Consider the following 27,564-nt stretch of genomic DNA (forward strand, 5'->3'; position numbering starts at 1 on the left):
TTGTGGTTCTATTATGAATCTCTTCCTTTCCTCAAATATGTCTCTGGCAAATACTAACAAAAATACAAAAAAGACCAATATCTTTGTCACTGACACTCAGTTTTGCACAAAATAAAGGTAAATAAAATCTCACACGACCTACAGTATTTCCACAGCCATAAACAGAAACTAACCACTCTAGTATCTGCTGGAATGCAGCAAAAAATCTGTGTAATTTAATCTCAATAAATTTAATTCTGTAAGTTGCATGTCAATAATACATATTATTAAAAAATCCTGAGTATGTTTTATGTAATAAAGTAACGGTATTTCCGCAGGTACACTACAAGTGAACAACACAAACATATTTCTCAGAGAACAATATCTGCAGCTAGTTAAGCTGCAAACTTACAAGAAATGAACAACCTATCCTATATCTTCTGAAACCCAACCAAACTTCCCCCCACCTCAAAACAGGGGTATCTTTTTTCCTTTTTCTGTTACCTTATGCATAACATAAGAACAGCAAAAACCTGTCAGTTTTCTGCTATCTTCGCTGCCAAGCTTTCCTTGTCTCACACATCTGCCTTTTGCTCTAATTAGGTGGATACAGCCTTCAAGGCCTGCAGTCCAGACAGCTATTAAACTAAAAAAAACACAAAAGATTTCATGCCATAGTCAATTAAACAGGTGGTTAAGATCAGATAGCACCCGCATGTGTTAATTCACATGCATGAATATGTAAAAAAATTAATTATAAGACAGATAAGAATATCTTTTCAGATTTGCATATAGTTACTACAGTGAAAAGAGATATTGCTACAGAGGCATATAGCTTTGTAAGTATTTCAAAGCTAAATTATAACTTGGAGCATTGGAAGTTATCTCCTTTAATCTATAAAATATATAACTCATTTCTCAAGTCTAAGAAGATTATAAGATTCTGGCCCTAGAGATGTTCATGTTTTGCCAAGACTACTTCTGTTGGTATAACTGAACCACTAATGTAACTGAACTGGTTAGTGTAATTCAGCCATCATCCCAAAAGTCTCCTCTGACACAGGCCAGTACGTTACAGGCAGATTTGGAGACTTCAAGAGAAAAGCAGTAAAAGGTCACTGAAGTACTTCCATTTCTGCAGCTGATGCATACCCAATAAATATTTATGTTGTATGGGAAAATGATTTCCATCAAACAGAAAGTTTCATTTTGTGTAGCTGACATCAAGTGGATATCCACTGCCAGCAGATATACGCAAAGTGCTGGCAAAACCCCACAATATAGAATAGATCAAGACTGACTGAAGCAGAAAGGAAAACATTTAAAGAATACTTCACAGTTTAAGCACACACTGCACATTAATACAAGTGCAAGAGATTTTGCAATACCTCCTTGTTCTCAAAGGTTTGTATTAAGCAAGGATTTGGTACTAAGCTGTAGCATGCTGAGTCTGTAAACAAAATAGGTGAACTAATTATGAAGTTTATTTTATAATCCAAATCATCGCAACTTGTAACAGCTTTTATCTTGCTTTCCTTATTTACATCACTGAAAATATATCGCTTGCCTCCCCCCTTAAGGACATTGGCAATTAGCTAATGCCTAGCACAGCAGTTCTAAAAGAGCTGCATAAGGGATAAGTATTTGGAATGACAGCACAACCAAAGCCTGTTTTTTTCCCCACCTAATGATTTCCTTCAGTCTCACCTTCTCACAACAAAAAGTACCTGTCTTTCCTCTGATTTCTTTTTTGTTTAAGCAATCCACCACTTTTATTAAAAAGACCTCAAGAACCAGGCTGGTACATCATGCTACTTAAGAGTGAATACTACTTTCTTTTGGGCGCTGGACTAGTTGGTCTCCTTAAGTCCCTTCTAACCCTAACGATTCTGTGACTCTAATAGGGCCTTATTTACTTAGGCCAATTTAATGCACTGTTTCTTTCTCAGTAAAGTATTACTCAACTATGTAGAGAAAACACTCCAATGGAAGTGTTCATTTTAACCTCAGATATAATTTACAGGCAAGCAGTCTGTGATGTGAAAATGTTTTTGCTGCCACAACAATCTTGAATGCTGCCTGTTCATCAGTGTTTATTAGCCTGTCCGTTTAACTAATTAGCAAGATCACATAGTTGGTGCTCAGCTCACAGATTTGATGGGAAATTAAACAGCATCATTTAGAACATAAAATTACATTTATCAAACTACCTTGCAATGTGGCTCCCTTCCCAAGTAAATGCTATCATTCTTGCCACATCCTCAAACAACCCTGCTTCCAAGTCAATTCTGCTATCACATTAGCTTCCCACATTGTTTCCAAATCCAGTAACAGCTTAAGAATCACTGAATGATGGAGTTCAGTGCGAGTATAGGTTTGTCCAATTCATTTGTTGCTCCTAAGACTGCTTCCCCATTTTTGTCCTTGCTATTCCTTTTCTAGCACACTCCAGACTTCGGAAAAAGACAATTTTAAATACCTACAAAATTCCCTTTCTCTTAAAATGAGACAGTGAATACAGTACAAAAAGGTCTGTCAGTGTTATCATTAGACAGACAGCACTATCAACACCTTCCTGTCAGATAAGGGAAACCTATCCTCTGCAGAGCAATTCAGGATGCTCCTTTCCTTAACAGCTACATACATTATCTCCTTCCAACTGAGGAAAAAAATTCCAAATCCAGTGTATAATCTGAAACCATGGTGAGAAATACTTGAAAAGAAAATTCACCTTTGATGAGGGTACTGCTATGGAGCCTGAAGGTGATGCATCTCTTGATGTTTTCAGTGATTGACCTGATGCCCTCTCTTTACCTACAATTAAGAAAAAAAATAACAACTGTGAAATTATATTAAAACGTATGTTGCAAATATAATTACTGGCTTAGAAAAATTGCAGTGAAATTCGCTCAGGTCAGACACGAAATCTACAGGCTCCACCGTCTGATAAATATTGGTAACACTTCTCTTTACAAAGAGGGAAGAGATATAACTGTATTATTTAATATATTTAGAAAAACCCGCTGTCCTTTTTCCAACATTAACTGACAGGCTGTGTCAACATGACTTGGTAAGATGACGTGGTTTTACTTTTTAATATCCCTGTGATAATATAAACACATGAAATATTAGACACCAGTCAATCACTCCAGGAAACCAGGTTGGTAGGAACTGGTTTAGCAGGCCACAGTGTGGTGACAAGTCCTGCCACGGCAAACAGTCCTATACTGTATCAGCCACAGACTAGATGCTCTTTGTATTATCAGTGTTTTTCTTATAAGAGTCAAAATAGAAAAAAATGGCAATTCAAATTCACTGTGCTAATCAATCTGGGCATAGCCTTGCCACAGACTGGCCACAGCCTGTAGCAGCAGAACTGGTTGCAGTGTGAACTACTAGTTTTCAACCTGTGGTCCATGGATTACATCAAAGGGATCTGCAAAAGGTAAACACGAAAAGCACATATGCTGTCAGTAGGTCTAACTTAACTAGACTATTCACACTTACTGGGAAAATGCATGATTGTTCACAAATGGAAAATAGTGCAGACTTCCCTTGGCTTCCATCAAATAAGTATCAATACAATTAAGAATGGGATAAAGAGTTTATCAAATACTTAAAGATAAAAATTATAATGTATCCTATATTAATATTATATAAATATAAATTATTTTAATAGAACTATGAACAAATGTGGCTTTAATTTAATGAGTCAAAGAAATAAAGAGCAAATATGGCATCTCAAAAAGCTGAAATACTTTCCTTTTTTACTTAATGCCATAAAATATGACTGCATCGTGCTGTGTATTTAAAAATACCACTACCTACACAAAACACGTAATGGAAAGTCCATACAAAATGCATACTTGTTAACAATAGGAAATGTTTAAATAGTATTTGAAAATTGGTCTTCTACTCTTTCCCTGCATTTTCATACTACATGTATAGCACAGACTTAATACAAAATTTTAGGAAAACCCTGAAATTTTATACGGTTTCTCAAAACATTTTTTCCCATTCCTGATAATTATGATCTGTGTATCTACAAAACTTCTACAAATTTAGTTGAATATCTTATTTTTCCCTTCCTCTCCTACACTTTAAGGAATTCGCACTCACTGAGTATTGCTCCAAAGTGTTAAAAGAATTGCAGTGATGAGCTAGAAGGATCATTTATATTCTACAAGGAGTGAAACGATTCCTCAGTATTTAAACAATGTTAACTAAACTCCACCAGATCTCTTCTGGCAGTAAGTGCTACATAATGGTCCAGTATGCCACTCTGCAAACTCACAATATGCCTACCAGTGAATAAAAAAATATCTAATTAAACTTTTCAAAAGCTGCCAAAATGAACAGTGGGTTTGGAGAGTTCACTAGAAAGCATTTGCAGAGAAGGAAATCAAATCAGATTAATTTACATAAACTGTACAAACAGCAGTGGCTAAGATTGCAGTATACTAAAAAAGGGCAATTTTGCCTTTCTTTTTTTCCCTAATTATTTAAATAGGAAAATCTTAAATATTTTCAAAACAGATGATTCATTAGGCTTCAGGGAAAGATTAACAGCCAAGCTTTTAAAAGGCAGAACATACACAGTACAGACTTAACTGCATTTCACATTTTTTTGAGGAAAGCAAGATTTGAGAGAATCTGACAGGAGATGAAATTGTTAAAAAGCCCTCAAGCCCCTAATATCACAGATCTGAGAACACTTTCAGGAAATGTAACAAGTAGCAGTATATGTACTTTAGTTTCTCCAATTTTTTAATCCTTCTTTTCCCCTGGCTGCAGGAAGAAAAGTCTTCATTTGCTATAGATGACAGTAAAGTTTCTTGTAAGGGAATTCAATAAAGCACATAAGGCACGGAAGCAGTTGAGGCTAAACAGAAAATAACATAGGATACCAGAAAAAGCCGTGCTGCTCAAACTCCTACAGTCAGTCTAGAGCTGCTACTGAAACAACACCTACAACCTCTCACATAAAATACATAAGGGAACAGAGACTGCAGTGAAACAACCAAAAAGCAGACACAACTGGTACAAAGTGTCTAGTTTTCTCATTATAAATACAGCATGTAAAGAATCACAGACGTGCACACATCTCTAATTCTGTATAAGAAAAAGGGCTTATGCAGTGAGTTGCAGTTTCACTTCAGTTCTCATCATTAATCCAGCATTACCTTGCTGAGAAGAAGTATTTCTTTTATGTAAAGATGACATATTTCTGCTGTGCTGGGACTGGTGGAAAGGATAAGATTTGCTTCTTTCAGGAGAGTAGCTCCTGCTGCTGACACTAGAGCCAGATCTGCTGTGTGGAGAATCCCTTCGGCTCCCTGGTGATTCCCTGAAGAGAGGAGAGTCCCTCTTATGAGGCGATCGTTCTCTCATGTAATGAGAAGGATAGAGGCTTTTTCTTCTGAAGCCATCTCTGACACCCCTTCAAAGACAACAGAAAAATAAAAGTCACTTGGTTATCCTTCCAACGTTTGTGGAACAGCACTAGATAATACAATGCCAACATTTTATATTTGGTAAATACTAATAGATTAGCTGTCATCTGCAGAACATGTCTGAAATCTTCAGTGTTGCTAGAATAACAGGCAATGAATGAAAACCAAGTAGGAAAATAGGAAAAATTTGTATATGTATGTAATTATTTTCAGATTTCATTCACCTGCTTCATTGCTAGAAGCTAATTACTTTCTATTTCTCAATAATACAGCTAAAATGTAAGAGAAAAAGACATTAAAGAAATTGGGACTTTCACATTTTATTTCTTCAGATTCACTCAATTTCACCTGGAAATTAAACCTTCATTTACAAGAACTAAAAATGCATATGCAAATAATTGCTCACACTCTTTGGCTGTTTTTCAACTCTGTTTTTCCCTTACCCTTATTTTCAAGGGAGTATGAATTAACACACCTTGCTATGGGAAACACCATTGAGGGATTTCAATTTATATCCAGCAGAGACAAAAAGAAAACTGTAGAATATCTATCCTCATGCCTGTGTATCCACCCAAAGTCAAACCATGAATGAAACCATGAAAATTTACACCTACTAAAGAGTCTATGTCTTCCACAACACACAATACACATTTTGAACTTTACTGTAAAACGCCACAGACTCAGTTATTATATGAAACCCAACTGATTTGAAACCATAATCTAGTCAACACCAAAACTTTCTACTACATGTATATATTGTTACTCCAGACCATACCGCAAATGTCCTGGTTACCTGCAAATTATATTAATTTACATATATATGTGAAGGTCAGAAAAACAGCATAAAATTGAACTTTTCCTAAAGAATCTCAAAGCTAACATGCAAGCAAACTTGGTCAGAAGACACACTGCCAAGAGAAGCAAGTAATTCTCAGCTCTTCCACAGCACTGCTAAATAAAGACTTCATGGCATTTATAGTAAGCCAGAATGTACCTTTTTTCACTGCCTTTCTCTCCTATTTCTCACCACAGTCCAATATTTTATATAAGGCAATGTCTCACAACGATGAGCAAAGATCTGGTGGTCTCATTTAGCACAATGTAGCTATAGCTAATTTTATGTTGGTGGAGAAAAGGAAAATAGCCCTCTAGCGCACAATTCCCATAGCATGTTGCAGGCCCACATTTATGACGGGTAACAAAGGACTCTAGCATGTAAAAAGTGTTTTGTACTGCTGAAACTACACAGGTAGCACCACAGTAATGCAGACACTATTACACTGATGTGTTTTATACAGTGCTGATTCACTTTTTGCATGGAAAGCACAACTGCCTGAAACAAAGCCAGGTTTTACAGCTAAACAGTTATTTCACCGTTAACAGATCACAGGCTTTTTACAAGTATGCTATCTTACAGAAAAGCATATTTTACAAAACTACATACCAAAACTGATACAACGTTACACAGATTTATACTTAACAGGGGTGCTAAAAATCAACATTCATTTCCTTTCTAAACACCTTTTCTTCTTCTATTGCGACACATTCTTCTTCCCAAGCAAGCCAGCAAAAGAAACAATTAAGGAATTGCTAAATAATACTCTATTTAACAGCGTCTATACAGTAGCCATTGTATGCTTACATCAAATAATGAATCACCCCAGAATACACAGAAGGATAATCCTCCTGTTTTCTTCAAAGGCCTAAGAGCAACGTGCTCACCTTTGGACACTACTCTTTAGGAAATGTGTAGATTAACACGAGACTTTCCAGAAAGAATAACTGAAGTTATCAGAGTCTGAGAAAACGCATTTAATGACAGAACACTCAAACCTCTTTGTCCCCTTAAATTTAGCACAGAGAAATCTAAAGAAGCCAGGCCAGTTCGCTAACCTATGAGACACAGCTGAAAATAGGGAACTACCGCTTTATCTGCATTACATGTATAAACATTTTATGTAGCAATAGAGAAAGAGTTCAGACTTTAAGAATAATTGAAAGATTTACTCACCACTGAACTAGTTTGTCTAGTTAAGTAGGGTTTTTTTAATTTATTAAAGAACATACTGATCAAATATTTATCCAGAATGAGTTATGTACAGCACATTTTTTCTTCAATTTCCTTCTAAACATCTCTTTTTAAATAATCCTATTTATTTTTAAAGCACAAGCTTTCTGGCAGACCAGTACACACCACTTTTACACCCAAAACTAGTTTTCATGACCGAGTTATGAAGCCCTAGTACACAGGGAAGTTTATTATGGAAACGTGTACAGCGCCCCAGCCAATGCACACATAATAAATGCTCTAATATCCACATAAGAATTTAGAAAATACCACTGAAACACACTTTTAAACAGGAAAACATTTAAAAGCCTCATTCTACAATGACATTATGCACAAAAAAGTAGACTCTAACTTTCATTTTCTAAATTTTCATTTCATCACTCCATGTTAATTCTTAACTGGACCCTATCTCTTACTAAACACTCAAACCATTAACTATATTTAATCTTGTTCAAACAGCATAGCAACAGCACAGCATTTCTGATGCTTTCCATTAATATAACAAACGACACTGAACAGAACAAAATAAGCATTGTTTTACTTTTTTTTTTTTTTCCTTAAATACTTAAGCTAACATACACCTGCAATTTGGTAATGAAGGCCCCAATTCAGCAAAGCAGTTAAGCACATGCTTCAGATTCCAACACATACTCAAAAGGTTTACTGAGTAGGGACAATATTTAATAGAGATGCAAAATTTTGTGCTCAGCTCTAACATTAAAATAGAACTACTGCCCTTAATAAAAATACAGGATTAATTGCTTTCATATAGGATCCCTCTTCTCTTTATATTTCATATTCATATCTCGCACTTAGTCCCAAAAGCGCAATATAATTCTCTCGGCAGTATTGTAACAGGAAGCATTAGAATGTTTAACCTCCACAAATCTTGACCATTAAGTTCTCACTGAAGCTGATAATCTTGGATGAGCTCCTGAAATTTTATAACTAACCAGCCATATCCTGATATACCATCCACAAAGGGCAGCTGAGGGAAGAACACAAGCCTAACAGTTATCACTGCTAACCAAGTTCCAGTTTCTTGGAGGGAAAAACACAAATACAGAACAAAGGTACAGCCTTCTGCATAGCAGGAGACCAAGGGAATACAACACAGATTTACAGTTGCCAAAGGATCAGAGACACCATCTTTCCTAAGCTACCAGTACCACACCAAGTACTTCTGTTCTCACCCCTCCCTGCCATTTTAAGGCCTGCAAACCATTAAGTAGCAATGCTGGGGGGAAACTGAGAGTGGAAGCCTTCTCATTTACAAAAGGGAGTGGTACAGCTTAAGCTACGTCAAACAAAGACTAACACAAACCAGTATAACAGTTTGCGTTTTAAGAATACATAAAGGCAAAATTAAACTACTTGGCAGATGTGAAATGCCTGACAATGGAGGTGTACTTGGGAACATGAAAGCACATCATATGCAATACCGGAAGAAATTTTGTTTGCAAGAGGAATCTCAGTTTACTCTCATTGAATTCATGCTACTGGGCAATGGGGTACAATACTATATGCTTAGCATTCTCTTGGACTTCTACATCCCAATACAGACATCCATCTTTTCAGTTAAAACATTAATCTACGATGTGGTCCAGCCACAGAGGACATAACTCACACTTCTGATACTGCATCGAACAGATTAGCAACTCTACAGTGTACCGCTGTGGAGCAGAAACTGTAGGTTCTTTCAGTAACTCACAAGTGAGCACAGTTTATCACCTAGATAAATAGTCAACAGAGAAGTAAGTTTATGTGACCCCTTCCACCTGAGAAAGATTATTACTGGTGTCAAAGGGGTTAGACATTCCATTTATAGGCTTGGGCTTGATTACTAGCCTTGCCTAAAAGTAACTCACACTATTTTATAAATAGAGGAAATTATATATATCTCCCAAGACATGAGACTTCAGTGCAAAGAGAGGAAAAAGAGAAGATTTGAACCATGCTTCTTAACTCAATACACTTCCCCTGTCTCACAACACACAGGCAAGGGGAAGGAGGAGGAAGAGTGAAAGAAAAATAAAGCCTCTTGCCTGCCTGTCAGGACACTGCAGGGGCTGACAGAGCTAGCAACATGATTCAGATGATGTGGAAAACTTTAATAAAGTGTACTACACCCTGACCTCAAAGTTTCTCAAATGATTTGCTGTCTTAAACATCCGAAAAGCAAATACAAAAAGTCAAGAAACACCTCTCCTTTTAATATCTTCAAAGTAAATGTAGGTGGTTGAAGATTACAGCCACCATCCTCTCTCCCAGAACTCATTCCATTCCCTTTCTTTCCAAGTACCCAGTATGTCCGTGCAACAAACCAACAATTTACTCTTTAGTTCTGCTTCACAGACTTACGATAATCTCGTTATTGTTCAAAGACCTTTATGATGATTTATCATAAGCTAAAACAATACAGTGAGTTACACCACTGGAGATAAAACTAATTGCATCTAGTTCCATTGGCTTTCATTTGAATGTTTGAAATGATGACAGATTTCTTACAACTGGTTTTCAACATTTTATGACTAAGCAAGTACCTGTAGTACTGGTAAATGGTATCTGCATTTGTTTTAAACGAAATTAATGTAATTAGGGCTAGACAACGCAATCTTATTAGGAGCTTTCTGCATGAAGGCAAAAGGAAATAAGCATTGCAAAATACTGGTAACTCATGTAGAGAAGGGTAGCACAACACACCAAATGTACAACAAAAATTAAAAACACATAAATGCCTCATGATATTTATGTTGCACGTAGTACCGCTTAAATCATCATCTGCAAACACCAAAACTCCCCACTGATGCTATTTGTCCAGCTCACTCAATATAAAAGCTACTAAACTCACCTCCCCATCCACCTCGGGATATTATGACAGATCAGGGAATAAAATCTAAGACAACTTGAATATCATACATTAGAAAAGAATGCCTCTATGTCCTTTAACTGAATAGTAAAGCTATGCACTTCAATTGAAACCAGAAATCAGATTACACTGCTCTTTATCCTTAGTAAAGAGTACCTTCTTTCCTACTGTCATCAATAATGTACTTTATTAGACTTGCAGGAATATAAACCTGCAAAATGAAAGTATATTTAAACTCAAGCTCTTTATTATCTGACACAGAGAAACTAAGGTCAAGCATACAGGTAAGGACAGAAGATCAAGAAACAAATAAAAGAGTTAGAGGCCAGGAAAACACAGATTTAAGTTCCAAAGAATTAAGCAAAACCAGCTTGCTACAACGGTATGAAGAATAAAGACAAAATATATTAATTAGAAAAATGAAGAGCAAATTAGACAAAACAATTGCATTCAAATGCATGTGATCTTGGCTTCTTTTTGAAAGCAAGTCCCTGCAATTTCTCTACAACAGAAAATAAATCATAGGTCTAAAGCTCCAGAATACGTATTTGCTTAAAGTGATGGACTAAGTTACAGTTTCTGTTAACAGCTACAACAATTACAACAGCAGAGAATTTAACTGATAAAATATTTACTGACATACACTGCTGTTGGGCCAGATCTGAAACGCTCAACTTTCTGAGCAGCGTATCATCTCAGAAGTCAAGCAGTTCAGATAACTAGCTTGAAGAATAGGATTCTCAATGTAGCAGCAACTGAATCCGTTCCTAAACAGACTTAATTCAAAATGGAAACCGTTCAAATCTTGTATCTCAATATACAAGCTTAAAATTAGAAGGAAGACAGGAAGCACAATGCTGCATCTTCACATACCCATACCCCCCTGCCCCAATACCATAACAGACCAGAGATAACTCATCATCCCTACTGTTCTAGAGAAAGTTCTAACTGGACAGACCTTCCTAAACAGGTGCTTGCACATTTAATGTCATCCTGCCTCAGGCACTGAGACCAGCACATGGGAAAGAACTTTTTCAAGTTTCCCTGTGGTACCACGGAATGTGGGGTTGGTGGCGTGAGAGATGAAAAAAATTCCCAAGTATCACCCAAAGCGGACGTAAAGGTACCAAGAACAAGCATTTGTGGACAGTAACATACTATGAAACACAAGTAACAAGTAGCAAAACTTCATAAAGAAGTTTATTTATTAAAAGACCTTCTAAATCAGTGTGGGAAATGACATGAAACTGTGGAGAAAAATACGTGCTGTTTATAGAGTCACACAACTTTAAATTGCCAAATGTCTAAACAAAAGAAGGTGGAGGAGGAGAGTTGGGGGGGAAGGTGGTGGATTTGGTGGGGTTGTTTTGTCCGGTTTGGGGGGTTGTTTGTGGATTTTATTTGGGGCTTTTGGGTTTGTTTTGATTTTTGCTTCACAGTCAGCGCTTGCCAAGCAATTCAATGTAGGCAAGCATTTGTCTAATGAAAGAAGGAAGTATTTTTGCACTGTATTTTTAGGTGCACGAGTGGATTTTATGTTCAGCAAGCTATAATGCTTTTTCCCAAAGGCTATCTTTCAAATTTTTAAATAGAAGATCCCAGAAACCATGAAATATGAGCTCTTCAGGCTTCTCATCTGTATGCCGCGGAATGCTGTTAGTTCACTTCCATTAAGAGAAAACAACAAGTAGTGTACTGTAGTAGTAGCATATACTTGATTTGATCAACCCTTGTCGCTGACTTTCTAACACTATCAATAAAAATCTGCAAAACGAAAGAGTGAGTTGTGGAACAGGTTTGTAAGCACTAATATCTTATATTGACACACAATATATTCAGTTTTCTTCTTTTTCCAAATCCCGTAATGAGATCTATAAATCAGAAAAACACTCCATCTTTCTCTGTATCAGAAAAACTCTCCACAAATAGCTATATTTTTATTCTTAAACAGAGATATAAGCAATCAGGTCAGTAAGTTTCATTTGCTTATACTTCAAAGTTTTGTAATAGTTACACAAACTTCCACATTTAAATAAAAGTTAGCAAACTACCTCTCCTTCTGGATTTCTCAAGACATTTTATATATATGAAGAAAAAAAATCATGGTTTTTTTTTTCCTGTATTTGAGCTTATTCCTTCCTGTCAAGTAAGTCGTTTGCTCAAAATCAGAAAGCCCCAAGACAGACATTTCCCATTTCCTCCTATAAATTATTCAGCCATGTAACTTTATCTTTTTTTTTCCAGTTTGCTTTCTCCCTTCACTTCAATTACAGTTTACAATCACTATAATATACACTAATATTGCTTGTTTTTAATGCCATTTCCTATATATTACAAGTATCACTTTCCTGAATCTATGTGACACAGAGACAAGCCATGCTACTCAGGCAATTATTTATTAAAAATCCTTTTGCAACTATGGTATGCCTTCAGATATTTTAGTGATTTAATAACAGGTAACTTCAAGGCGTAGCTTCACGAGAAATCAACTGATCTAAACTGATGCTGCTACAATCCTAACCCTCTCAACCTTCCTTGAATCCATATTTCCTGTCCATGGCAATGGCATTTATCTGGCATTGATATTTTCTCTCAGGCAACCAAACTGGTAGATAATTATTTAATTGATTGCAGTGGGTTAGCAAGCAGGAGCAGCTCACTGAAGAGTACAAACACCCGAAACAGTAACAGGGAGAGGGAAAGACCTGAAACTAGCTTAGCTAGGTTTAAACTGCTGTGGAAATACAGTTTTTACTGTAGTAATATCTATCCCCTTACTGCATTCACAACATTTATTTATTATTAAAAAAATAGGTCCCTTGACAGAATTTTATAGTAAAGTCACCATCATTAAGACTCAAAGAAGTAGTATTTTTTCCCTAAAAATAATATACATACATAACTAAGCAACATTGAAAGCACAATATTCTGGCTGTAAGTAATAAAGGCAGATTCAAAGATACATTTTTAAACAGAACACTATTTAGCAGAAATAAGTTTTAGTAAGGAATAAAACAGTAACTGAAGAGTACTTGAAGAAGATGATGCATTGCTTATCACTTCAATCTCCTCTGTTAACATAATCTTAGATAATCCTTGCTCAAAATTCTTCCAAAAAAATGCAACTAGTAAGATCAAGTTGTAGAATACATACTAAGCTTACTACCTCATGAAACCTGAGTTGGTTTGCCCCTCTATTCCCCCTGGTGAGACCCCACCTGGAGTACTGCTTTCAGTGCTGGAGTCCTCAGCACAAGAAAAACACGGACCTGTTGGAGCACGTCCAGCAGAGGGACAGGAAAACGCTCAGAGGGCTGGAGCACCTCTTCTCTGAGGACAGACTGAGAGAGCTGGGGTTGTTCAGCCTAGAGAAGGGAAGACTCTAGGGAGACCCTACTGCAACTTTCAATACCTAAATGGGGCTTATAAGAAAGTGACAAGACTTTTTAGCAGGGCCTGCTGCAATAGGACTAGGGGCAATGGTTTTAAACTGAAAGAGGGGAGATTCAGGCTCAATATAAGGAATTAGGTTTTTTTTATGATGAGGGTGGTGAAACACTGGAGCAGGTTGCCCAGAGAGGTGGCAGATTCCCCATCCGTGCAACCATTCAAAGCCAGGCTGGATGTAGTTCTGGGCAACCCGATCTAGTTGAAGACGTCCCTGCTCATTGCACAGGGGTTGGACTAGATGGCCTTTAAAAGGTCCTTTCCAACCCAAACTATTCTGTAAGTCAACACATTAGAATACCTCTTCAATTCCGCTTCCAAATTGCATAAACACACTCTTAAACATTATTTCCAAAAAATAATTAGGCATACTAGACTAGGTATAAGGTAGGACTTCTTTTAACCCATGGAACTGTTATAAGTCAGATTTCAGAAGAGAAAGGCACTTCCTCAGTATATTGACAACTCCGTTACATGTCATGGCATCAATATTCAGTTCCACTTGGACGAAAGCATTTGTTACCAAGTCACAAACTAATACTATAAAGCTTTGTATACAAGGAAAAGAACCTTTGTGAGGATATGCAAATATGTATCAGGAATAAATGTCAAGACTAACATTAAGAATCATTTGTTAGCATGCAAAAATAGCATCACCTTTCAAAAATAATACCAATGGCATGAATTATGCAATTGCTGTATTGATTAACTTTTCCTCAGATGTAGATAATAGCACACTCAAATGCAGCAGTAGGTAGAAATGGCATATCAAAAATCTTCTCTTTGTAGCAAAATGCTTAACAAAAGGATGCCTATACTGAAAATAACACCAAATTTGTCCCTCTCTACTGTATCCTATCATTCCCACCCTCCCGCAATGGGAATTAAATTCCCTGAAATGTTTAGTGCATTCAAAATACAACAAACAAGTCCTTGGAACTTAAGCTTCTAGAAGAATTAGGTTCCATGAAGAATTTATTTTCCTAAGGGAAATTATGTACAAGTCCTCTGTGACAATATTCCCCACTCTGAGAAAGCCATGACTACATTCATTAAGCCAATTTATTGGTTGGTGGTTGAGATGATTTAGTTAGATGCCATCTTAACAGTAGTTGTCTGGATAGAAGGGAGACTCCCCTCTCTTTCCCTCCCCAGTGTCTCTCAGTACCTAGCTGGTTTTCAACGTATTTGTTAGGAAACTTTTCCAGATTAATCAAGTGATACCCATGGGAGTTTACCTCATTATTTCCCAATACAGCATTAACTTGCTAGTTTGATACCATCTATATCCTGATTATAATGTTAGCCATAAGATGGGATCAGACAAGCTTGCTTTTTAAAGTCTTCGTTAAAGTGAGATGTTAGCCAAGACCTTACAGTGTAAAGGTATGTAATCTTATCTTCAGGCATGCTGCCCTATCATATATTGTAAACAGAGAATTTCCTTACAGTTTATTAGCATAAACATCTTTTCTCAAAATGTGATTTAGTTTTAAGCAACAAACCGATATTATAAAATACAACTGAGTTCGTACACACTACTGAATTTTTCCTTACACGCATACCGTAACATACTAACAGCTGTAGTAAACAATTCTCGCACAATAACCATTGTTAAAAAATATAATGATGACACCAATCTCATTTGACAATTTACAACCTTACAAAAACTGAAGTGGGAAATAGTTATACACTCTAACAGCCACAAAACCTTAAAACATAACATAGCTTTGGATCAAAAGCAAGTTGAATAAAGACACGAGAGCAGTTGAGAACTGCGATGATGAGAACTTCCAGGTTTTTAGTTACCAAATCTGCTGTCTTCATTGTAATTCTAGTCAAATAAATACCTACAAACCAATTTACTACCTAGCTGTTTCTTATTCAACAATAATTCAGACTGGGTTTTTAAGATGATCAAAACATTCTTTAGGAAGATTCTAACTACCTGTCTTTAGTCAACCTTTAGAGTCACAACATAGAGAACATACTTAAACATAACTGAAATATTTCAAGTATAAGCACAATATCATACACACAGAATCAGACTGAAATTACCTATTTGCAATCATCCTTTTCAAAAACAAGCATACCCAATTTTCTCTTACGGCTCTTAGGAGTTAAAAATCAAGGTTTAGAACCAATTTACACTTCATATAAAGGGTAAGCTCTACTGCATGAGGCTGTATATTTACAGGCTCAGCAGGAAAAAAAAAATCAGGTAGTGGGAAGTTCTGGTAATTTGACAATTTCCATATATAAGAAACTTTGAAATGTTTTCATTAGAAAAACAAAGCCTTCACGACATCATTCCGAAATGAAACAGAATGGCCAGAACTCTCTGTAATCAACGACAATCAAAGGAGTCTCCCACCAGCTTAGACTCCTGCAGGAGGTTCCAGGGTCCTGGCTGAATGGCAGAAATATTGGCACTGACCTCAGAAGCTCATCAGGAGAAATGAACAAGAGAAAAAGAAATCAAATGATCAATACATCCATACTCAATACATAAATTTATTACTTTAAACTCCTTCCCCTCAACCAGAGATGGAAACTGCAATCAAATCAGAGTTCTGCAAGACTATGCAGAATGAACAAAATTATCAGCAAGTAATTTTTGAAAGCAAACATGGTTTAGAATTGCAATGAGAAATTCTGCAAAGAAACAGAAAATAGGCCTTCAATAAAGGTCACAATCAATCGTTATGCAAATTAAAATATTTTAAAATTAAAAGCAATCATTTAACAACTACAACTACCTGCCAGTGAAAGCAACATTCATCTTACAGAATAATCCCACAATTAGCTGAAACATGCAAAAAAATACAGTTGAAAATAAGAGACATTTTTACCTCCTCCCCATATTTTTACAGTACATTGTGGGGGCCAAAAAAAGTTTAAAAAAATCTACAATTGAAAGCTTCGGCACCAACATCTCCTTTTCTCCCCATTCTCTCAAGTGACAAACATTTCAGAAGTGTAGTGACAGCAGTCTTGCTTTGAATGAAGCTTCTGTATAATTCCAGATGCAAACACAGCGGGTCCCACCAACATTAGTAACAGCAGAAACTCAGTTTGACATAATATTTTTGGTAAGAAAACAGCCAGTGCTCACACATTTTAAGCCTCTGGGTTCTAAGTTAAACAGAGGAAAGAGATTCATCATGGCAACAAACTTAGACTTACCTGAATTGAAACCTTTTTACTGTCAACTGCCTTGACCTGCAACAGTGGACAGTTCTGACCTGTTCTTAACTATACACAGTCATCAGCACAGGGCAGTTTTAAAATGCTAAGTGGTATCTGCATGAGAAGATTCGAGTTCTTAGACTCCACTCAAAATAAAAAGCCATGGTCTAAAGGAACCCAAAGCATTCGTAATACTATTAGACGTATAAAATTTTGTCCAAGCAACAAAACTCAAATTATAAAACATAAATCTCAGTTTGCAAACAAACTGGTTGTCCCAAGCACAAAAGAGCTAGAGGTGGTGAGCAGAAAACAGCTCTCAAAAAAAATGTTGCAACTACTGAATCAGTAAGACTGCTGCATAAGACATGAAGCGTATCAAGAAGTCATTACTTAGTGTAAACCGGAATCAACTTTTAAGTTATCTATTACCTATTATCTTGTTCCAAAAAGTTTTAAGTCTTCCCTTTACCCCCCCTAAACATCATAAGCCAAGGTAAACTAATTTACCTAGCAGACTAATACAATGGGTCTTCTGAACTAAAGATTTCAGTAGACAAGTCTTTGCCTGGAGTTGTAGACAGGTATAATGAATCTACCACAATGACCTACTATAAGGAAACAGTAATTTCGTATATGAATAAACAAGTTACTTTAGCAGTTCGTGTGAATACCTGAGAGGTTCAATGTTCTGGCAGTGATTTTATTTATTTATTAAAAGGAAAAGGCATGTGCTAATGAATATGATTAGAACTCTGCTTATCAATCTCTGTCAAAAGCAAGACCATTTACTTTGGGTGACTGCCATATTTATTTCCCTCCACACAGGTTTTTTAATAAAGAATGAGCTTCTTGTATGGTGTCCCTTAAGACCTGTGAAATACTGCAACAGAACAGCAGACTTACGTACATTTTTAGCACCATCTCATAAATCCCTTTGGCTACATTTCTCTTCTGTAAGCAAGACAAAGACCAGTTTACATTGTAAGAGAGTTTAAATCCAAAGCCTGAAGACCTCCCACAATATAATATTCTGCTTTAAATGAGCATAAAATATTTAAACAGGTTCACTGTTTCATTCGTTAAAGAAAAAACAGGGAGAAAAAAAACCCAAGAAACAAACTATCCCCTGTAATTCAAAAGTGATTGCACAGTGATAACGTAAAGATAACTGCCTTGGCCTATGACACATCTGAACTCTCAATATTAAATCCTGCTTTACTGAAAGAAGAAGTTAAGGGTCACTGACTCTATCTGGAGACTCTTTCATCAATGGTTTTTGTTCAAAATAACCATTCTTGCCAAATAGCAATTTTCTTCTAAATTTAAAATCTTCAGACCACTCATCTAGAAACATCCTGTCATCACGTATTGCACCTGCAAGGGTTAATCACCAAATGGAAGGGTACTTAAAGCAGAGATCAGAAAGCCACAACTGCCTGGCTTTAATGCCCCACCTTGCTACCAATTTTCTCCATGGTCTTTGGTAAACACAATCTCAGTGTGAAAGTTCATGCATCTACAAAAACTGGGGTATATTTAGCTTTAGGACCCTAAAGATGTAACTGCAAGATAATGTTCAGAATGCCATATAAAATGTGCCATTGATTTAAAAGATTTCCAAAACAAACTATAACTCACTGATCAATCTTAGCTGTTCACAGACCACCAATTGTTTAAAATTAAATTTCAACATTTTTGTCAGTTTTATTTCTAGAATCAAAATTACTTTATTATTTCTACTTATTACAAAATATTTCCTGTGCACTCCACAGATGAGCAGAATTTGTTTTATATATACAAATGCAGTATTAAAAGACTTGACTAAGACTACTTCTTAATTTCATGAAGGACATAGGGAAAAAAACCAACCATCCCCAATAAAAAAAAACCACACATAGTAGCAGTAAGTTTTCTTCATTAAAAAAACTCATTTTTTATCAACAACTTGAGAGAAGAAATAAGAAATGTCCTACATGAGCCACTTCTCAGGAGTCTATGTTATATGAACCAACTTTACTACTGATGCAGAGCACTTTGTCTACAAACACGGCAATCCTTATTTTTACAAAAATCTGGACCTCAGATAAATTTAAGGATCAAATTTAATGTCTGTATAGCTTGGATTTACAAGTGCGTTATTTTGTAACTTCCCTTTGAAGATGAGTCTTGCTCATCTCAAGTTGCCAAGTTTCACATATTTCACATCTTACGAACAAAGTTTGGCTGAAAAAAAAAAAAAAAAAAGAATGAAGTAATGCTCGGTGCACGCAAAACGATTAAAATTTGGCATGACTAAAGCGAACAGCAGCTAACAATCTTCTAAAGCATTTCACACTGTTCATCCTACTTTGTAAAAAAGAACTTGTGTGAAAAATCCACTGCTACGACGCCCGTACAGAAGTACCACAAAATTGGAGTTCTTCAACATGTAACAGCCCAGGTCTCCATAACTTTTCAAAAAATCTGATATGCATAACATAATTTGAGTGCTTCGACTAAATAAGTTTGATGTATCACTAAAGACAAATAGTAACACATCCCCGGAAGTGATCAGCATTAGAAAAGATAAATGTACAAAGAATGTATTATTTGATCTCTACTCCTCTCATAATTTCAAAGTTTCACAATTCTTATAGCATCAGTAAGCAAAGCATCAAAACTGTCATAATGTGTGCAGAAAATCCTCTGTTCTCTAAACTAAGAGCTTCCGCTTTGATGTACAATTCTTTATGTATGCCAAATACGCTCAAAGCAAGAAGCACTTCAAGCCACACTATAACTGTTATACAGGTTACACAATTACCATCAGAATCCCTTACATCAGAATGAGAGAAAAAGGGCTGGAAACTCATTTTGAAATCTATGCCCTGCACATCTTCTGAATTATTTTATTTTTTTACAAATAAAATATATTACCATCCGATAAAATATATTACCATCCAGAAGCCATGGTCACGACGACAGCTGTTCCCTGAGCATAGCATTAAACAGGGCTAACAACTCACAAAAACGGAATGGTCCAGAAAAGAGCAGAAGGATCAGTAATACTCTGCTCAGTGATAGACTACTGGCAAAGAACAGCAGCTTAGAAACTAGAGCACAACTCCCTAAGAATCACAGAATAGTTTGGGTTAGAAAGGACCTTAAGATCATCTAGTTCCAATCCCCTTGCCATGTGCAGGGATACCTCCCACTAGACCAGGTTGCTCAAGGCCCTCTCCAACAGCATTTGTTTAACCGAAAGCAGGCAAGAAAAGAAAGACAACTAAGCTAAGTGGTAGATCTTCAGCAATCCTCCTGTCACTCTCAGAGAACTGCTGCTGGTCAGTGGGCACATAGCAGCTCAAGCCACAGCTACACAACTGCTAAGTAAGTATTTTTAAGGAAAAGACAAGCAGCTTAAAAAAATCCACAAAAGAAACAGCAGCAACATAAAACAAGATCAAACAAACAAAAAAAATCCACAGTGTTTAAAAATCCCTAACAGCCGCTTTATTCAACATAGGAAACTTTCACACATCCCCAATTCTGTATCATTTAAGGGTTTTTGATATCTGGAGATAAGCAGTTTTGGGAGAAACTCAAGTGATGTTTATTCAGCATTCCAAAGAATGACAGGGGGAACAAAAATGGAAAGAGTGAGATATGAGAAACTACTTTTTGACAGTTGCCAAAAATCGAAGCAGGAAAGTGTGAAGGATTAATGCTAAAGAGGAGCTGCTGAACATCTTATTGAAAACAACTTACAGCACGTTTAGCTGCTGAATCAGTTTTTGAAAATACTCAAGAAAACGGATTATTTATGTCAATAAAAGAGCTATTCTTTTTAGAATTTATAGCCACGGTACTGCCTACGAAAACCCATTAACTTTACAAATCTCCCGAGTGTCTTTAACTTCACAAATCTAACTTTGCACTATGTTTCAGCCATGTTCCATGCAATTTTTTAAAATGTTCTTCTGGTTAAATAATCTTATATCTCCTTTTACGACTTAAAAAAAAAAAAAGATAAATTTATATATACTCCAGAAAAACTTAACCCAAATAACTTTCATCATATCCAAAGAGAAAGCATTTTCACATGTAACCATTTTTAATCTCATGTTTTATACTGCAAATGTATTTGAAATAGAAAGTAATCAGTATTTTCACCACCAGAGACAACATGTACCAATTACCGTACTTCAGTTTCCTCTGTTGAGATCCCTTACACAGCTCAATAGCGAGCAATATGCACAAAATCATAATTAAGTTTATTACAAAGCATGTAATGCTACAAGTGCTTAGCAGTTTGATCACTGGATTTTACATCCAAGGCTATTCACTATTCCTGCACTCTTCGGTACAATCAGACTTCTGACATACTAATGAATATTTATATAAGAAATCAGTAGGGCTTCATTCAATTGCAAATACATTCCCATACTCTCATCTGAACCAAGTACCTTTACAGGTTCTTCCACAGTGTTATTACTGCAGTTATTGCAGCCTCAGAATACTTACATATTCTGAAATATCAAGACTCAGATAGGACTATCACTGGTCACACAATACATTTTTAAAGCCTTCAGGAAAACAAGCTGACATTTTATCCTCACATTTTAAATGGAAAAAATCAGAACGCATTTCAGGCAATCGTTTTGACCACTGGGTGCCACTCTTGTTCTGTGTAAAAGAAACGACCTGGTACCGTCTTCACCATCGTCTGCACCCCACCCCACCCCCCCCCCAGTTTTAACTAATTCTGATTCTTCTGAAGTGGAAGGAAAAGATGAAAGAATTTTGACACTACTTTTCAAAATCCTTTACTATTGTTTCCAGCTGCAAGAATGCAATTTTGAGAGAAGCTTAGTGGACAGAGAACCTTATGGTATATGAAGGATTTTTTTAACGGTGAGGTTATGTAATAACCTTGCTATGCTATGTCTAAATCATCACATTCACAGGAATAGGTATCTGCTGCAATTGCTTAGTGCTGCATTGTCATTGCAACTAACAGCTTCATATTGAGTCTGCAAGGCCTCAAGACTGAGGCTGTAAGCAAGCATAAGTTAAGTTTGCTGTCCAAGCTTTTCCTGACCTGCCTGAAGTCTTTTATTTTTTAACTTGGTACAGGTTTAACAGTAATTTTTCTAACTGACCATGTGTCTATAACTAACTTGGTTTACTTTTGTTGATCTCTGTACGGTACAACCAGTTTTACATAAACAAAGAGTTATTCTATGTAGAATGAGGTATTTATGATGAACACCATGAGTCAGTACATAGAAATACAGGCCTGGTATAATAAACACCTTGAGAAGTGGAAACACAGGATACAGCATACGAAAGTACGGCCATTCATAGACTAAGCTGTTAATATTTCAGTTATATTAACAATAAATTCTTGTTTGAATATTTAAGGTGAGTTTCATCCTTGCCCATAAATTTTGAGTGTAACATTTCTGTGCACTTCATTTATCACATCAAACGATCATTGCAGGCATGCATACATTAGAGCCATGCTGTTTAATACCATTCCTTACATTTAATAGATGAGAACGTGAGGTACAGACTAAGGAGTGCTCACAGGACTTAATAAAATGTATGATGGAAGTATCTACTCATCAGTCCAGCTGAGAAAATGAGAAGGTCAGAAAAAGGCTATGGTAAACTTCACAATCCCATTATCCACTCCACCAGCCTTTAAAAAGGTTCAGGTATCCTTCCACTGTACTGGGGCCCCAAGGTACTGCAGTCACAGAAGCAAATACTAGACCAAAAAATTCTCTGAAGTCACGTAAAAACTGTGTCTGATCAGGGAGATGCACTACATTATTTAAAGACCCAGGCTAACAACCTAAAGATGCTATTATTATGCCTCCTTATCCTATCCTTACTAAACAAATACTAAAATAGAGACTTTCACGTCGTACCATTTATTTAATCTGCAGTTCAAACAACACAACTAGAAACCACTTTTCCACTATCAGCTTTTACTTCAACAGATGACCTTTCCCACATCCCTGCCATTTTACTCTTCTGCTCTACAAGCTGTTTTGATAACAAACAAAAATTACCTAAATAGTCCCGGTCTATGCAGAACAGTACTGTAAAGTCTTACAAAATACCTGTATTCAGGCTGCCGACTTAGAGGATGATCATCCCTTGGCCACCTGTATCCTGATTCATCCTGGAAAATATACATGCAAAACAACTGTGTGACATGTATCTTAATATCAGATGTCAGGTACAGTTGGTTGCCAAATGGTACTTATTTACTGCAAAACCAAAGCATTTAATGAGCTAAAAGAAAGTATTAGTCATTCACAATAAAGCTCCTCTCTACCCCATTCCTCCTATTTTCTTTCTTTATCGATACTTGAAGAGAACACCTTTGCAATACTGTACGAAACAAAAACTACAAAAATTTCCAACTGCATACACAGAAGTATATAGACATATGAATATGTAGAATCATATACATATTTTTAAATAAAAATTTCCCCACTGACATGTAAATTATCACTCATAGTTTGAAATTACAGAATTTCAAAAAGCTGAATTGGAGGAAGCAACAGAAATGATCTGTCAAAGGGACCATAAATTTTGTACTTAACTGTAGCTACTGGGGATAAAAAAAATGCATTCAGCATCATGCCAGAATTATTAAACGTGAACAACTGGGTGAATTAGAAGGACAGGTACACAATATTCAGCAAGTTGCATGTGCAAGCACTTGTTAAATAGAAAGACTTTCCAATCATTCTTTTATTCGTCCAGGTAACTTTGCACTGCATTACTGAGAGGAATTCCAGACACTTCTGTTTTCCCACTTCAGGCTCTGAGCTTCTCACAGAGTGAGACAAAGGCTCTTTTCTAAGTCAATAAAGTAGCTAGGAATCACAAGAAGCAGCAAACAGGTATTACCATGCAATCACAAGAATTTTAGAAGCACAGTAACTGCAAAAAAGCACTAAGTGTCAAAACCTGGATGTTTTTTCTATTAATTCTATTACAGTTTATGATAACAGCAGTAACATCAATGCTCTGTCTGAAACTATTTTAATTGTTCAATATTCAAGCATTAACAAGAAGACAAATATCATAAACATGCAAGAAGAATCACCTTACGTACACCTCGATGTGGAGGGCCACTTCTTCGATCATGGCCAAAACTGCGACCCTCTTCATAGTCTCTGTACTCAGCGTGACCGTAATCATTATACCGACTGTAATTCCCTTCGCCAGGTCTTTCAAGCAGTGGTGGCTTCTTGGGTGCAACGTTTACTACTCTATGGTAATTATCCTAAACCACAAACCAAACAAAATCATATTGCTTTTAACGGCTGGAAATCTGTAGTGAATACGCAAAGTAAAAACACAATGTTATTTCCAAATATGGCATTATAATAATCTTGAAGCTGAAACAGCACAGGGGAGCAAACAACATAAGAATCATGCCAGTCTGGTGGTGGCATAATTTACTAAATCTAATTGGAGAGCATTCAGATGTAATCCTAAAGCATTAAAAGTTCAATTACAGAGGGAAAATTTTTAACATGATTTAAATTTCTTTTCAAAGTTTAAAGTAGTAGCATCAGCTAATTTATTTTTGTAATCATTAGCTACATACATTCCTCAGAGCCTTTTACATTAACTTAGGAATTCAATAGAAATTAAACCTGTAATGCCTGCAAAACAAAGAACCCATTTAAAAGTACTAACAATTTTCTTAATGTCAATAACATCCTCCACACTATGGAGACTATAGAGAAGACAGTCCTTGCTTCACATCTAGGTGCTAATCTGAGTAGATAAGCACTTTCTCAATGCAATGCAGTAGGCGATATGGTTCAAGTGACAAAGTTTTAAAACTCAAGTTTTCTTTTAATGCAAGTTTTGTATAGCTTTCTGCTAGAATGCAAAATTAATTTATTGTATTTCCTTCAAATAAGATGTCATGCACCATTTACCAATTAAATAAATTATACAATGCTTAGGGTTGGCCCTATCATCCAGTTCCAACCCCTCTGCCATGGACAGGGATGCCTCACACTAGACCGTGTTGCTCAAGGCTCTGTCCAACCTGGCCTTGAACACTGCCAGGGACAGAGCATTTACCACTTCTTTGGGCAACCTCTTCCAGTGCCTCGCCACCCTCACAGTAAAGAGCTTCTTCCTTAGATCTAACCTGAACTTCCCCTCTGTAAGTTTAATTAAACGTAAATTGCACAGTTGCAAAAGAAACAAATTCAATTTTCTAGAACCAAATACTATACAAGCCAACTGCAAATAAAACGCAAACAAAAACATGAATGCAAGATCTTATGTTTAATGTCTTCTTCCTCTAGCAAGATGATTTTTCTATGGGCCTTAAAAACTCAAGCTATAAATGCAGATACATGAATTAACGTGCAATTTGTATGGGGGGAAAGATACTTAAACTATTTTTTCTTTTTTTAACAGTAGAAGTCAAAATCTAATGCACCAAAGGTTTTTGTCGAAAAAAAACATAAAATTCACAAACTACTAAATAGCATCATGCAAAAATTAGTTAGCTCTGAGTTCAGAGACCATCCCAACAAATTCACTAGAGGGCAATCCAAAGCCAGCCTACAGACATACTGACGCAAAGTAGAGATTACATACACATTCATACGCAGCCACACTGCTTCATCTACCCTTGCCTCACTGAACATCCTCCACGTGTATACTTTTTCTGAGTTTGGTGTCTTACAGAGACATGCTCTGAAGCTAAAATAAAGATGCTCCATGCTTAAACATTACCCAGAAGTCCCCATCACATAACTATACTGACATACAGGCTAGTTACATGAAACCTCAAGGTGTACCCACTTACGGTTACTTGTGCTAAGTGCTTGCAATTTCATGCTGTTTAGCAGGATCTGAAAGCATGTGTTTCAACTACAATTTATACTTGATATATAATTAGCACCCAGATTAGATGAGGACAACTCTCTTGCTCTCTCAAGTAAGAGATACTTCGTTCTGTACCATTGTAATGCCCCAACTAACCTATCAGCAAATGCTAAGCACATTCATACATTGAATAAATTAATTCCACTTTACTTGTCTAGTCAAAATTAAGTCAGAGCTCTATACATGCACACAGATAAAATGGCACAGGCTTACAAGGACAGAAACTGCCTGCCAACTATTTTGAATCAGCAGAGCTGTATGAGAAGGAGCTTCATATCCACCTTTCAGTAAAGCAGAGTGACACCATGTCTTGGTTTGCCCATCTACTGAGGGTATAGTTTTGGTGCAGATGGACAGCATTGATTGTGATAAATGAGTGTATTCAGTTAGTCCCTCCATCCCCAGTTTCAAATGCATGTAATATAAAGTTAGCATTGAAATATCAAGTTAATTCTCCCATCAAAATGAGCTCATAACATCTTTCAAATTGTGAATTTTCATAACGTATATGCCATCATTGTTCCCTGGACAGCTTGAAAGACTGCAAGAATTTAGGAATGCCATTGTTGCAATGGTTAGATTATCAATGTTAGTCAAGTCAAACATTGACTAAAAAAAAAAATCTGTGAAAATATATTCTGCCTTTCCTTGTGTCCTATTGCTGATGATAAATAATTTGGAAAAGCAGCTAAATCTCCTATGCAAACTTATCTGATTCCCAGTTTGCTGAAAATGCAGAAATGTTGCTGCTGCCTATAAAGAGAGATAAAACCATCACAGAGTAGCTAAACACTAATACAGTACTCAATAGAGAAGACTACGTAATTAGTTACCACATTATCAACACTGGCATGCTTCCAAAACAACAAGCTGAATGTATGGTAGAGGGAACACAGAAAGTATGCTAAATCAGCTGTGATAGTATTCCAACATTCAGAATTAAAAGAAAAGCCAGAAAACAGGCAGAGGTACCTGAAATTTTACTTTGCCAAATGTACATTGCACAGCATGCAAACAGAAATACCAAAAAGTATTCTTAATGATCTATTTAAGGTGTAACAGCTCAAAAAAAAAATAAATCACTCAACCCTGGCACAGTGATTTTCTAAAAGCATTCAAAAGTTATTCTACAGCACAGCAAGCACAGCTTCTGTAGTTGCTTTTACAAGCATAACATACAGTGGAAGTCTCCATGCCTATAAAGTAGATTTCCATCAACTCTCTTCTTGATAAGCATTTCCCTTACAATGCTCCAAAACACAACTTCTTTAGCAAGGGTATATTTTCAACATTTTTTATAAACATTTCCTTCTATACTTTAAGCATCATGATAAAAACTGCATCGATGACAACAACAATACCGAAAGTAGGCATTCTGCCATCTCGCAGCACTTCAAAGATGCATTAACATAAATAAAAAATCTAGGGAAAAATACAACACAGTATGGCCTTTGGTTCTCCAGAAGTTATTAAAAATCCTGTGTTTAATAACAGAAAGAATTACACATATCAAAAAGTCAATACATATGTTCTAAAACATTTTCAACAGATTTGAAAAAACAATAATCCCCAAAACCAAACAGATAAGTTTAATTTTGTAGGCAACCTATTATCTCTGCAAATGCATTTGCTAG

The 27,564-nt window shown here is 36.2% G+C and overlaps 1 protein-coding gene across 8 annotated transcripts in view; it reads right to left on the reverse strand.

The window, feature by feature from the left end:
- Positions 1-27,564, reverse strand: part of PPHLN1 (periphilin 1) — a 68,989-nt gene that overhangs the window by 34,771 nt on the left and 6,654 nt on the right. For 6 of the 8 annotated variants that reach the window (XM_080614459.1, XM_080614457.1, XM_080614458.1 and 3 more), the window contains 4 exons: positions 24,117-24,296; positions 23,119-23,180; positions 5,163-5,419; positions 2,711-2,793 (listed from right to left, as the gene is read on the reverse strand). In XM_080614459.1, the coding sequence (XP_080470585.1) occupies positions 2,711-2,793; positions 5,163-5,419; positions 23,119-23,180; positions 24,117-24,296 (582 nt within the window). The remainder of the gene's footprint in view (positions 1-2,710; positions 2,794-5,162; positions 5,420-23,118; positions 23,181-24,116; positions 24,297-27,564) is intronic. The other 2 variants (XM_080614460.1, XM_080614462.1) reach the window with 2 other exon arrangements.

The sequence above is a fragment of the Psittacula echo genome (genome assembly GCF_963264785.1).
Source record: "Psittacula echo genome assembly, chromosome: 1".
Taxonomy (NCBI): Eukaryota; Metazoa; Chordata; class Aves; order Psittaciformes; family Psittacidae; genus Psittacula; species Psittacula echo.